This window comes from Lepisosteus platostomus, chromosome 18 (genome assembly GCF_059453375.1).
Source record: "Lepisosteus platostomus isolate fLepPlt1 chromosome 18, fLepPlt1.hap1, whole genome shotgun sequence".
In the NCBI taxonomy this organism is placed as follows: domain Eukaryota; kingdom Metazoa; phylum Chordata; class Actinopteri; order Semionotiformes; family Lepisosteidae; genus Lepisosteus; species Lepisosteus platostomus.
Window position 1 is genome coordinate 11531620 of NC_142628.1, and position 12887 is coordinate 11544506.

General features: G+C 38.7%; 1 protein-coding gene across 1 annotated transcript; it reads left to right on the forward strand.

The window, feature by feature from the left end:
- Nucleotides 1-697: 697 nt before the first annotated feature.
- acte1 (actin, epsilon 1) lies at nt 698-11327 on the forward strand. The gene is made up of 9 exons (XM_088611980.1): nt 698-855; nt 1429-1577; nt 2587-2715; nt 3107-3217; nt 3448-3532; nt 4614-4775; nt 5878-6069; nt 7632-7813; nt 9861-11327. The coding sequence occupies exons 2-9, from the start codon at nt 1449-1451 to the stop codon at nt 10002-10004; spliced, it is 1134 nt and encodes a 377-aa protein (XP_088468106.1). The 5' UTR covers nt 698-855; nt 1429-1448; the 3' UTR covers nt 10005-11327.
- Nucleotides 11328-12887: the final 1560 nt, after the last annotated feature.

Here is a 12887-nt window from a genome sequence, read left to right on the forward strand (position 1 = left end):
AAGGGTCCAAGATACAGATTTACAAATGTCATGATTATTGAGTAAACATTACACAGTTTTTGTAATGGTTTTTTTTTACCATTTCATGTACTGTATATGTATTCACAAAAAGTTCCGAATGTTTTTTGTAATGTTGAAATGGAAAAGAGTCATTGAAGTTTTTCCATGATTCAATATTGAACCCAAGTGTTTTTTGTAGGTTGTCCTTGTATACTCTGGTCTCTTAACTCATCCAGATGAGAGATGTTTTTTTTTTGCAACACCCATTCAACCAATTAATCTAGCCTACTCTTATACTTAGTATTGGTCTTTTTACATTTATAAGCAATCACTGAGGAGAAACTGCCATCACATTTATGGTTCTTTTGGAATGGCTATGAGTGACTTAACATCACAATGGCCAACCCACTTCCACAATACTCCAGCTGCAGAATGACCATGCTTGCTCAATGAGTGATGCATTCGGAGTTATTTATAGCTTGCTGTGCTGAAAGATACTGAAATGCCTTTCAGTTAGACCGCAAGTGAACCAATTTTCCGTCCATAGGCTAGGGGCACCTGATGTAATAAATTACCTTCTAATATTAAAACCCTAAAAGCTTGTAGGCAACCTGTTCAGTGGGAAAGATTCCAGCTTGATGAGAAATCCTGTCCTAATTTATCGGAGGCGGCCTGTCATTCACTTTTGTGACTTGTTAGCAAGGAAATGCTTCCTAAAATGGGCTGATGTTTTAATGGCATTCAATGGCCTCCTTCCCAAAACGGCTTCTATAAAAGTGGAGGCCAGGTGAAAGCACACTTACTTTATCAAAGGGAGTGCTAGCCGACTTCTGCCGTCTTCTCCAGCTTTTCTGGGTGAGTTCAACCATTCAGCCACTTTATACTACTATTAATCTCTTTTTTTTTTCCTTGGTATTTCTAGTTTGAAAGTCATGACACCAGCTGGTTATGTAATTGAATATTCCAATTCAAGTTGTGCACAAATGAAGATTATGCCAGTGACGGCAAAAGCCATTGTGCTAGTAACTTTTAGTGAAACTAAACATTACTGTAACAAGCTTATCTTTGAATGTTATATATTATAGTTTAGAGCTAGTTTAGAACCTCTTGCACTATGCACTAGCCACCATATTTCTCAGCTTGTGTATTACATTTTGTAAATGCCTGCAGATGGACAGATAGACAGTAACTGAAAATTTAATATGAGAAAAAATCACGTTTGTGCAAATGTAAGTAATGTGCAAGATTTCATAGGTGATACTGATTCCAAATTGGTCTTCTATGGCATTTAAAGTAGCTCTGAGGAGTGTATCTCTGTTTCTCTGAGAACATAGTTGTAAAACAACTGTATCGCACACTGTCTTTTTCTTCTCTGCCCTTGTGTTTTTAGAATAAAAACCTTTTTCACCTTTGGCTGTGATCTGACAGGTCGGCAAGGGCATAAAGAAATGTGTGACGAGGAAGAGACCACTGCTCTGGTGTGCGACAATGGCTCAGGACTCTGTAAAGCTGGCTTTGCTGGAGATGATGCTCCCAGGGCTGTCTTTCCCTCCATCGTGGGTCGTCCCCGCCACCAGGTCCAGCAGCGAGCTCAGTCTGGTTTCCGTGTCTGGTTTTAGTCCTGTTCTGACTGTGTTTTCTGACTGAATGTGTTTTCCAGACACATTTTCAGGAAGCTTTAAATAGCACTGCTAATGTGTTACACATCTCTGTAGATGCTTTTTAAGTCTTCTGGAGCTCCATAGTAGATAGTTGATAGATATGCAAATTTGTCTCCATATCAGTCTTCAGATCAACGATGTTTTTTTAGTGACATGCTCTGCAGGTTAAATCATGGACTGTTTTTTGGCCCCCAGACAACAGCCGATGTGATTGAAAGAGGGTGGCCTTTGGTTTACAAATACTCTGTTCCTGCAGGAGTCAGAGGGCTTGATGTTTAACTAGATCATAGTGCAAGTCCTTATGCAGAGGTTCCTGAATGACATAAATGATGACATATTTGAAAGTAATATTTTGATTTCTGATTCTTTAATAGTGATCGTTAATCTGTCTTTAACGTTATCATACGATCATAATTGTGGAAAAACAGCTTTCCACTGTTAATGACTGCATACCAGTCCAAAGCATTGTGCAACTCATTTAATGTCTTTATTCTCTGCTTGATAGAGAGTGCGACTTTTGCTATAGGACCTCCTTAATTCCTTGGTTGTGGTTTGGCAATATCAGTAGCTCCTCTCTGTGAGAGTGACTAGCTGATCTTTTTTATCATTTGGATTGATTCTGAGATTTACAGATACAGTATGGTATTTATCGATAGAAAATAAAACTATTTTAAGCAAAATGAAGGTAATTAAGTGCAAAGTGCAGCCGAGAAGTATTGTACTGCAAAATGACTTGAGGAGAGTAAATGAAGATGTGAGAATGAGGTTATATACTATAATCTGCTCCTGTTTGCTCCTTTTATTGTTTGGAGAAATAACCCAGTGTTTTTGTCATTTTGTAATTCATATTTCATATTTCCAAACTCCAAAGAATGAAAATCAACAGGGATCTGACACAGTGTCTTGTTTTTTCATAATCACATAGGGTGTCATGGTTGGGATGGGACAGAAAGACAGTTACGTAGGAGACGAAGCCCAGAGTAAAAGAGGTATTCTCACTCTGAAATACCCCATCGAGCATGGCATTATCACCAACTGGGACGACATGGAGAAGGTACAGTAAATACTGACACTGCCTACATTAGCAGCATTTTGGAGTGGACTCCCTAATCTAAAGCACTAAGTGAGTTACAGTATGTTATCAGATTTTTAAGAAATCCAAATAAAAGGCATAACAACCTTTTCAACTGAATTCTCCATACTTACACTCTGCATACTTTATCATTTCTGATTGATAATCATAACACGAAAGGACATTAATATTCACCCTCCTCTCCGGCCCCTCCAAGAGCTGTCAGTGGAGAGCTCAGGGCTGTTTTAAAATGGTACTTGAAATTCCAAACACTCTTAATGTGACCTGCTGCCTAGCAATGTGGGAAGTTTCAAAGCTCCAAACCAAAAACACAATCCTCTCACACAATTGTTTTTGTTCTTTTTATCCACAGATCTGGCACCATTCCTTCTACAATGAGCTCCGCGTGGCCCCAGAAGAACATCCAGTACTGCTGACTGAAGCCCCTCTAAACCCAAAAGCCAACAGAGAGAAAATGACACAGGTTGTTTTAGATTTTACATCATCTGTTCACAAACTTCATATAACATCTGTGGGAGAGATTTCATCAGTGAGATTCCAGTGTTTTGTATCCTGTTTCTATGAGCTTGCCTTTTTGCATTATTATAAAAAAGCTGATTCTTCCTTTTATCTTAAAAAAGTTTGTCATATGCTTCCTATAACATCCTTTTTACCATTTGTGTATTGAATCCTGTCCTTTAATGGTCTTTACAGATTATGTTTGAGACCTTCAATGTTCCAGCAATGTATGTAGCAATCCAGGCTGTGCTTTCTCTGTATGCCTCCGGTCGTACCACTGGTAAGTTCAGTCAGGATATCTAAGACACAGCGAGTAAATGAAGAACCTGGGAAAGCCTTGAATTTTGGCTTTACTGTATTAGCTTTCAAAGTGTGAACAAACCATGTCTGAAGAACGTTATGTTCTTTTACCTCAGATCTCCAGACATCTGATTCACACCTCAGAGACGTGTTCATTTGGCTTTTCGATTAATTAAACAATTATTCTTAATCCACCCTGAATCAGATTTTTTTCGGATGCTGTCTCCATCTGGGACCAGCCCAGCTAATGCACAGATATTTGGCTAACAGCACTTGTATTAGTATAATCAAAGTCTCCAGAAACAAAAGCATCTACAGTTTTTGTGGTTTGGGGTAGTTAGATAATTATCCAAGGGGTTCTCAGCTCTGTTCCTGAGAGACTACTGTATCTGTTGTTTTTCATTTTCAATTGGGTCATTAATCATTGGTGCTAATTGATGGATGTAATTTATCAGCTTGGTTGTTTGGTTTTTTTCTGCACCCTGTCCTTATTTCAAATTGTTCATTGTTCAAATCTAATGGGTTAGATTCCCAAAACCCTCTAATGAGCACAGGGTTCATATCAATTACAAATTTACATTCAGATTTTAAGAGCTAAGAGCAAGTTTAAAAAACATACATATAATACAAAATTTAAATCAATTTTCCTGTAATTAATAATTTGGCTGGATCAGAAACCAGATGATATAGCAGACCACTGGAACCAAGGTTAAGAACTAATGAATTATCATGGAAACTACACCATGGAGTAAGGCATTTAGTACTGTATGGATATAAGTAGGGAATAGATTCCTATGGACAATAATAGTTTACACTTGCAGGCATTAACACCAACAATGACCATCAGTGGCTGTACAGGGCATTACAAGTGTATAAATGCTGATGTATCACTGTCTAGTGTGCACAGTCTTCGTGCACTGGAACATGTTCTCCTTTGCCCTATGTGCAAATTAATGCATTTGTCCCATGCTGTACACTTGTGTCAAACTAATTATATCTTCTCTCTATACCTGTCCGTCAGAAATGATGGAAAGTAAAAGCATGTAACTAAATCATTCCAGGTATTGTGTTGGACTCTGGAGATGGAGTGACCCACAATGTGCCCATTTATGAAGGCTATGCCCTTCCTCATGCTATCATGAGATTGGATCTTGCTGGCAGGGACTTGACCGACTATCTCATGAAAATTCTCACAGAGAGAGGCTATTCTTTTGTCACCACAGGTAAGCTTTTTCTAATAATCTGGGATTTGAAAACATTGACGCAATGCTGAATAAAGTTTCCAGTATCATACGGTACCAAATTAAAGCTAAGTTGTTTTTAAAAAAGAAGAATATATAAAAAACAAAGAAAGAGAGCATTGCTACTTTATTTCTGACATACCCAACACACCCCAAAGTAAGAATGTACTAATCTCATGACCGGATAAGATTTGGCAGCTTTTGTTGGGAAGAGTCTTGTGACTGAATGATGTTGTATGCTATCCCTGGAAATGATGGCCTTTGTGCCTGTGGGTGGGAGGCTCTGCAGTTATTTTCAGTGAGATGGAAATGGTATCTTTAAAAGCATGTCCCTTGCATTTCAGCGCAGTGCCAGATGTTTTCAGATCAAAGTGAAATAAGGCTCCCGCAATGTCAAATCAGAACCTATGAAGCACATGAATGGAGTCCCTCTGTGAACACAATTTTACTCTACTGTAGTTAGTATTGCTACCTCACAGTGTGGGGGCTCAGGGTTCAATTCTAGAGCTGGGAAACTATCTATGTGGAGTTTGCACGTTCTCCCCATGTCTGCATAGGTTTCCTCTGGGTGCTCCAGTTTCCTCCCACAGTCCAAAGACATACTGGTATGTTAATTGGCTTCAGGGAAAATTGACCCTGGTGTGACTGGGCGCTTGTACTGTATGTGTCTGTGTGTGACCTGCGATGGACTGCTCTTATCCAAAGCGACTTGCAATTAAATAATAACCTGGCCCAGACATCCGCACCGTTAAAATTACTTATCTCTCTGGAATGGGAGTAGAGTGTTGGGCAATGTTATGAAAGGGCACACCCTGTTGGTGAAAGAAAACCATTGATTTGAAACCTACAGTAAGAGCAAAAAAACTGCAAATTTTATTAAATAAAATAGGAATTTAGCAGGTATACGGTCATTTATTGTTCATAAGATACATTTTGTACTGTGCTGTACACACACATATAACATTTCTATCAGAGTGATAAGATAGGCATTTTTTTGGGTTCTTTTGAATTCACTGTCCCTGCGTGAATTCTAAGAGAAACCCTTTTTCCCCTGTGCCGAGCTCTGTTCTCTGCTGTTCTTCAGCGGAGCGTGAGATTGTCCGTGACATTAAGGAGAAGCTCTGCTACGTGGCCCTGGACTTTGAGAACGAAATGGCAACTGCAGCCTCCTCCTCCTCCCTGGAGAAGAGCTACGAGCTGCCCGACGGCCAGGTCATCACTATTGGAAATGAGAGGTTTCGCTGCCCTGAGACTCTCTTCCAGCCGTCCTTCATTGGTAAGTCCACTAGCACACAGCACCTACAGCTGTGAAACTACCACCATTAACGAGATCCCTGAAAACAGTAACACGACGACCGAAACATCATCAGATTACAGCCTCTGTGGTCATCTGAAAGATTATTTTTAAACCATATCAGGGCATTGTTTCACAGCAGTACTTCAGTGGAACACAGCAAAACAATATATATATCTTTTTTTGTTCAACGTAAAATACCATATGCCGGTTTCAAGGCTCTTGTATAACCTACTCTAGTGTTCTGTTAATGGTAAAAAGCTCAGCTGCTGATGGAACTCCTGAGTAGTTAGGTGGCAGATCTCAAGGTGCTTGTTTGGAGAGTATTTTGAGTCTTATTATTCAGACTTCAAAAGTTTAAGATTAGAATTTATCATTAGCAGCCTGTTAGGGATTTCCCAGAAATAGACAGCAAGTGGATGGTCTGCAGCCGGCCAGAATAAACTCAGTTTGTCATGAAATAGAGATCCATGTTAAATGCCAGATGGCTATAGTATTGTCAGTGCAATCAGTGTTTCTTTTTACTAAATGCAATACTTAAAACAGTATTGTATTGTAACAAATACCGCTACTCACAGGGGGTTAAGAATATAGGAAAACAGCACAGAATGAACAACAGCAGTGCATCTCTGCGACCTGTGTTTTGATGTCACTGCAATTCCAGACTGCTAGCCCAGTAACGTGAACACTATATAACTGGCCATCAAGACAGGTAAACCCGTGTTCTATCTAAAACAATGTGACCCAAAGCTATCTCTCCATTGCAAAATGCATCACTAACTTGAAGTGAATGTCTGTAATCCATTAGATGATTCCAAAAATAAGAAATTCAGAATTTTGGACTGAAAGCTGTCTGCAACAAGGTTCAAGTAAGATAAGATCACTTTATTGGCCATATACAATTTCTTGCATTAGGAATTTGTCTTTTCGCATACTCAGCTTGCTCTCCATGAGACACACAGACAGGGAAAGAGGCCTGGGGTCAGAGCACAGGGTCAGCCATTTCTACAGCACCCCAGCAGAGTAGGATTTCTCTACCAGCCGCAGGATTTGAACTGGAAACCTTCCAGCCACAGATGCAGATCCTTAGCCACAGTGTCACTGCTCCGCTCTAAGTACTTACTGTAGCTAGAATCTGGTTTTAAGATGAATCAGAACAAGGTCCTCTCACGTGCCTCACTGCTCTCTCTCTCTCTGTCCCCTCTCTTGCTTCCATTCTCTTCTGGGTGTTGATTGTTCACTCTTATTATGATAAACTAGAGTCATTCTCCAAAAATCCCCTTTGATTCTCTGTGGCTTCTGGTGCTACAGCTGGGTAAATAACCCATTGTTTCTAGACCCTAATAGCTGCAAACATGAGCTTTTTATAACCCTTGTCACAATACGCTACAATGAAAACTGAAAGCTGTGGAATGCCACCTTGTGGCAATTGTACTTATTTCAGATTAACAACAGAACAATGGTAGTAATGGTACAGTATATAGTGTATAGGACTTGTCTTGCACTGCTGTTAAGCTTTAATTTTATATCTATTGCATTAACAGGTATGGAATCTGCAGGTATTCATGAGACCACATACAATGGCATCATGAAATGTGATATTGACATTCGAAAGGATCTCTATGCCAACAATGTGCTGTCTGGTGGAACTACAATGTACCCAGGCATCGGTGATCGAATGCAGAAAGAGATAACAGCCTTGGCTCCAAGTACTATGAAAATCAAGGTATGAACAATAATCCTTTCTTCTTGCTTCGGGTCTGTCCCACTTGGATGATATCACATGTGCTAACCATTCTCTACTTTTTTTCTGAGTCATAAACAGTATACTGTGTTACCTAGTATAATTGATTGATTTGGTTTGCAAGAAAAATATTTAGGAAAAACTTACTTTATAGTATGTCAGCAAAGGGACACACATCTTTAAGCAGCTTAGGTCCTAGTTAAAGTGTATATTATGTTTGGTCGAAAAATATAAAGATATCACTTTTTTGGGGATAACTGCATAACATATGAAGACAACCAGGTAATTTGCTGCATAATGTGTGGTAATTTCTGAAGAAGATAAAATTCTATTCCTGTTCTTTTTCCTTTATCTCCTAGCAGCAAAGCTTTATGTGAGGCAACAGGGATTTAGAATTCTTTTCATCCCATCCAACTGTTCTTTGTCAGGCTGCTTTTATAAAAATGTGTATTATGTTCCTCCCTCAAAAATCTAGGGATTAGATATAGTTCACCAGGGTAATCACAGTGCAGCTAAACAACAATGTACTTTTGACTCTCCAGCACAAGTGCTAGGAGATGATTGTATTGAGGATTTAAATAGAAACATTGCTGCTGGTTATGTTTGCAAGAGGAAGCTGTGGACAGCATCCAAGCAAGCAGCAAATTGCTCCAGTTGTTTCGGATTTTTTTATCTCCTAAGCTGTTGTTATTTTTGGTTCACTGGTATCCATTAATAGCTTCCAATAAATTGTTTTATACATTCTTAACTAGGCATAGACAGAAAAAATAGACAGGAATGGTTTTCTGCAGAGGGCAGAGTTTTACTGTAGAGGGCCCTCTCACAGTACTCGGTGTACATTGTTTAGCTGTCATATGCTCTGTGGCTGCACAGTTTAGCAGAGCCAGATTCCGTCTGACTCTTGTAAAGTTTTTTGTTTGTTTTAAAGAGGGCTGGTTTAAAAGATGCCATGCATTTCGATCGGTAACAGTAACAACTCTCGTAGTTTAGGCCAGCAACATAGAGGAGAAGGTGTCATGACTTAGGTGCAAGGAACTTATTCAAAATACTTAATAATAACTAATAAAAGTCCCCAAAGAACTTTCATTTATTTTGTACCCTATTTGTTCGCAGTTTAGATTTTTCTATGTATGCACAAAAGTCTAGAACAAAAAAAAATGTTTTTAGGAACTCTTATGAGGCCGCACACTGCAGCCAAATGCTCAGCCAATTGGACTGGACGAAAAAATCAGGAGGATTTGGACATGTGACCAGATTTCTTTCCCCAGAGTCTATTTTAGTGCCCCATCTGCAATAAAACACCACCCAAGATGAGCCTTTCTCCATCGGTTTGAGCATTTTAATGTGCAACTGACATGTTGAAAGCAAAAACAATTTCCCTTTTTTGAAGGAAAGAGCCATCTGTGTGTTCCCACTTAACGGTAATATGCCAATCATCTTAACTGAGGACGTAGCAAACAGAATATGCCAAAATGTAACAGATTTATTTATACTGTGTGTACATAAAAAATCAGTGGATGGAAATGGAGCATCACAAATTGTTACATACTGTAGGAAATGAGACAAGTGTAATGTGCATACTACAATGAGCACATCAAACCCTTTGTGTTTAAACAGAAAGATAATATCCCATACAATGGTGGAGGAAAAAAAAGAAAATATGGATGTTCTAGTTCATAGAAAATAAGACTTAAATTAGGAAAGGTAGTATTCTACTTTAAAGAAACCTAAGTGTTGTCTCACAACTGGAAGAGGGCCCTGGTGGACTGGTACACAGAATCACTTGGTGCTGCTTCTGGGAGAAACCTGGTCACTTTTGGCCAGTGACAGAACAGGGCTCTGAAGGCTCAGCCAGCTTTCAGAGTGAACACCTTTACTGGCTACACTACTCAAGAGTGAGAGAGTCTTACAGGGGTTGGAGTCTGGTGAGTGGTGAGGTCTTGGCAGTGTTGTAAAGACACATGGTAAAGCAGAATGAGAATAATTGCTTAGCATTGGGCATGCCTCACAGAAGCCTTCTCTTCTTTAGATGATTGCCCCTCCTGAGCGCAAGTACTCTGTCTGGATCGGGGGGTCCATCTTGGCCTCTCTCTCCACCTTCCAACAGATGTGGATCAGCAAAGATGAATATGAAGAAGCTGGTCCTTCTATCGTCCATCGGAAATGTTTTTAAGGTGTCTCTTTGCATGGCTAAATATACCCTTGCTGAAGTTCTGGTCTCAAGCAATTTTATTTTATGTTTCTAAAAGTTGTGGCCTCACAAAATGTCACGTAAACAGGGGTCAATTACTGATAACTCTTTGGTCAAAGTGGTTATTCTCCAGCAGTGTTGTGTTCAGAATCTGACAACTTGCATGTCTCCCACAGTAAATTATAGTTTTAAAAATGAATGTTGCATTGCATCTCTTTTGTAACAGCCCTGGCTGGAACTCCACATAAAGCTGAAAAAGCTTTACAGTATATTGGATAGAGAGACAGCCTTTTCTGATAAACTGGATTATTAATGTACAATATAGAAGGAGCTGCTTGTTTTTCAGGAACAAAGCTTTAATGAAGCAGATCAAGGCTCTCCTGGACTGGAGGTTTTCTTCTGGGTTTACTGTCATCAATCCTGGATAAAGATCATGTTAATCTAAGATCTTAACCTAATAGTATTAGTATTAAATAAAACACAGTAAAGGTAGCCATCATGAGGAGGTCATTTGGACCATCTAGCTCCTTTGGTTACTAGCAGCCACCTGATGCAAAGAAAACTAAGCTTTAAAAGGATCTTTAAAAGGATGTTTTAGGTGTTCAGCTTCAGCAACATGGCTGGGTAACTTGTTCCAAACAGTGTTAGTAATAGTCTCCATGCTGTATGCCAGAATCAGGGCAGTAGTTATAGAAAACACATTGAAAATGATCATCTCAAGGTTTCCTCACTTTGATTACTTGCAGTACATGGTGCTTCTGAGCTCTTGTGTGCCATGGAGATATACAGTACACTGGTCCCATTGTCTTTATCACTTCATACATGTCTTACCTGACACCATATGAATAAATTATATTAATCATTTCAGTGATGTGGAAGAAAAGGGATATTATAACCTCCAAATGACCCAAAACCCTCCATTTTATCAAGATTTCTGATTCTTTTTTTAGCTACAGTGTGATTTCTCATGAATGCACATTTTACTTGCACAAATCACTTGCAGATCCTCCCCGTTTGTTTGTACTTCTTTAAACAGGGACTTTAAGGCAGATAAATCTTTGAAGCCAAAGTTCCAATAAGCCACATTTCCATTAAGCAGTGTTTGTAAAATGCTTTCATAAATCTGGTAAACCACAGACTGGTAAAATTAAGCTTTTGAACTAATGACAATACCCTTTATATTGTGGAACATGTGCTGTGCTATTAAACCTATGTTCCCACTCAAGCAGTTGCCCACCAAGCATCTAAAGTGTACAAAACAAATAAATTACCTTTCAGCCACATGATTAAATCCTTATAACATTGTTTGGCGAGTGCTGTTTTTTTATATATTGCTCTTGAATTGTACGACTTAATGCAACTCCCATGGGACACAGGGAAATGCTGTTTCATCATCCAAGTTCCATAGTAACAAGTCCCACAGGTACTCTATTTACTACTTATTAACCAGCATGGAGATAAATTAAACTGACAACCAATTGCATCTGATACTTACTCTGCTGCATATGTGTCTTAATAAAATCCAGTTCTTCCAAAAAGATAGTACCTTGTGGTGTCATGGTACTAAATCAGCTACAGACGTTTTTTCCCATTTCTGTCTTTGAGCAGCACTTTTGTTTGGATTCATATTTTACTTGACTAATTAAGTGGACAGTTATGGGGATTTACCATGTCAGAAATGCTAACAGAGAATAAAAAGTCCAATTATTGTCCTTTCCTTCTGATCGAGTGTAATTAGGCTTTCTAAATTATACTGTACTGCAAGGACACACATTATTTATTTTGGGAGTTATGTGTATTATGTACTGCTTCTGTCTCCTACGGACACACATTTAAGAATATCCATAGGCCTAGTCTGAGTATAAAAGGCTCTTCCCAGAGCAAAAGATAAATACTACTGTACCTACATCCGGTGCGTGCAATCATTCAACTTAAATTATGGTTTAAACACTACAGTTTTTCTTAATGTACTGTACATTATTATTTATCTTGGTTTACCACTGTAAGTATTTAAAAACTAGCAGTAAATTGCTTACAAATATAAATTGCTTTATTGTATATGGTATATTGTTTATTTAAGTTCAGTTGTGTTAGTTTATGGAGTCTCCCTCTTCAAGGAGACCACTTGAAGCTATAGTATATACTGTAGGTGAATATATTCTGGACCTGACATATATCCTAACTTACAATAGATTTAGATCTTTGCTTTGTATGATTTCCTGCAAGTAGTCTTTTGAAATTCAAATGTGGAAGCAGCAACACCCAGATCCAATCTGAGACAGATCATCTTTCTCCTTATTTTTTTGTGTGCTTGTTTATTCTTTTTATTTATTCTTGCTTGTTGTCCAAGTATGTATTTAGTTTTTCCTGAGGGATTTTGAGAGTGTAGTTGGATTGAACATAACAAGGGAAAGATACAAGAGGAAACCAAATGGCCAGTCTTTCTCATTTAGTTACTGGTAGCTAATTGACTCTGATGAACTTCAACTTCAACAACATGCTGGAGAAACTGAGTTCACAGTCCACCTTCCTGAGTGTTTATTACTTTATAATTTCAATTCTGTGTTTCTTACTGTATGTCTCATTTTCTCTTAATGGGTGGCCGGACAGTCTGCTGAGGTGCCCAAGAGGAAAGGTGACGCTATTTTTCGGGCTAGTGTATTGTGCTTTCAAAACCACTAGATGGCGGGATTGAACTATGAAGAAAGGTCTTTCTTTGCGCTTTGTGACATCGCAGCTTTTAGCAGCCACAAACCTCCTTAAGCATCACAGTGTATTTTGGCATTAAGTGGAGTGGGAATTCAACAAAATATCCTTTAAAATGTATTTTTCCCTAAATACTAAATCAACACGTGCACCCAAATA

What these genes read in the sequence shown, in the direction of transcription:
- acte1 (XM_088611980.1), top strand. Translation starts at nt 1,449, where the DNA reads ATGTGTGACGAGGAAGAGACCACTGCTCTGGTGTGCGACAATGGCTCA. An exon ending in CTTCCAGCCGTCCTTCATTG is followed by an intron (nt 6,070 to 7,631) that starts GTAAGTCCACTA and finishes TTGCATTAACAG; the next exon opens with GTATGGAATCTGCAGGTATT. An exon ending in CAAGTACTATGAAAATCAAG is followed by an intron (nt 7,814 to 9,860) that starts GTATGAACAATA and finishes TCTCTTCTTTAG; the next exon opens with ATGATTGCCCCTCCTGAGCG.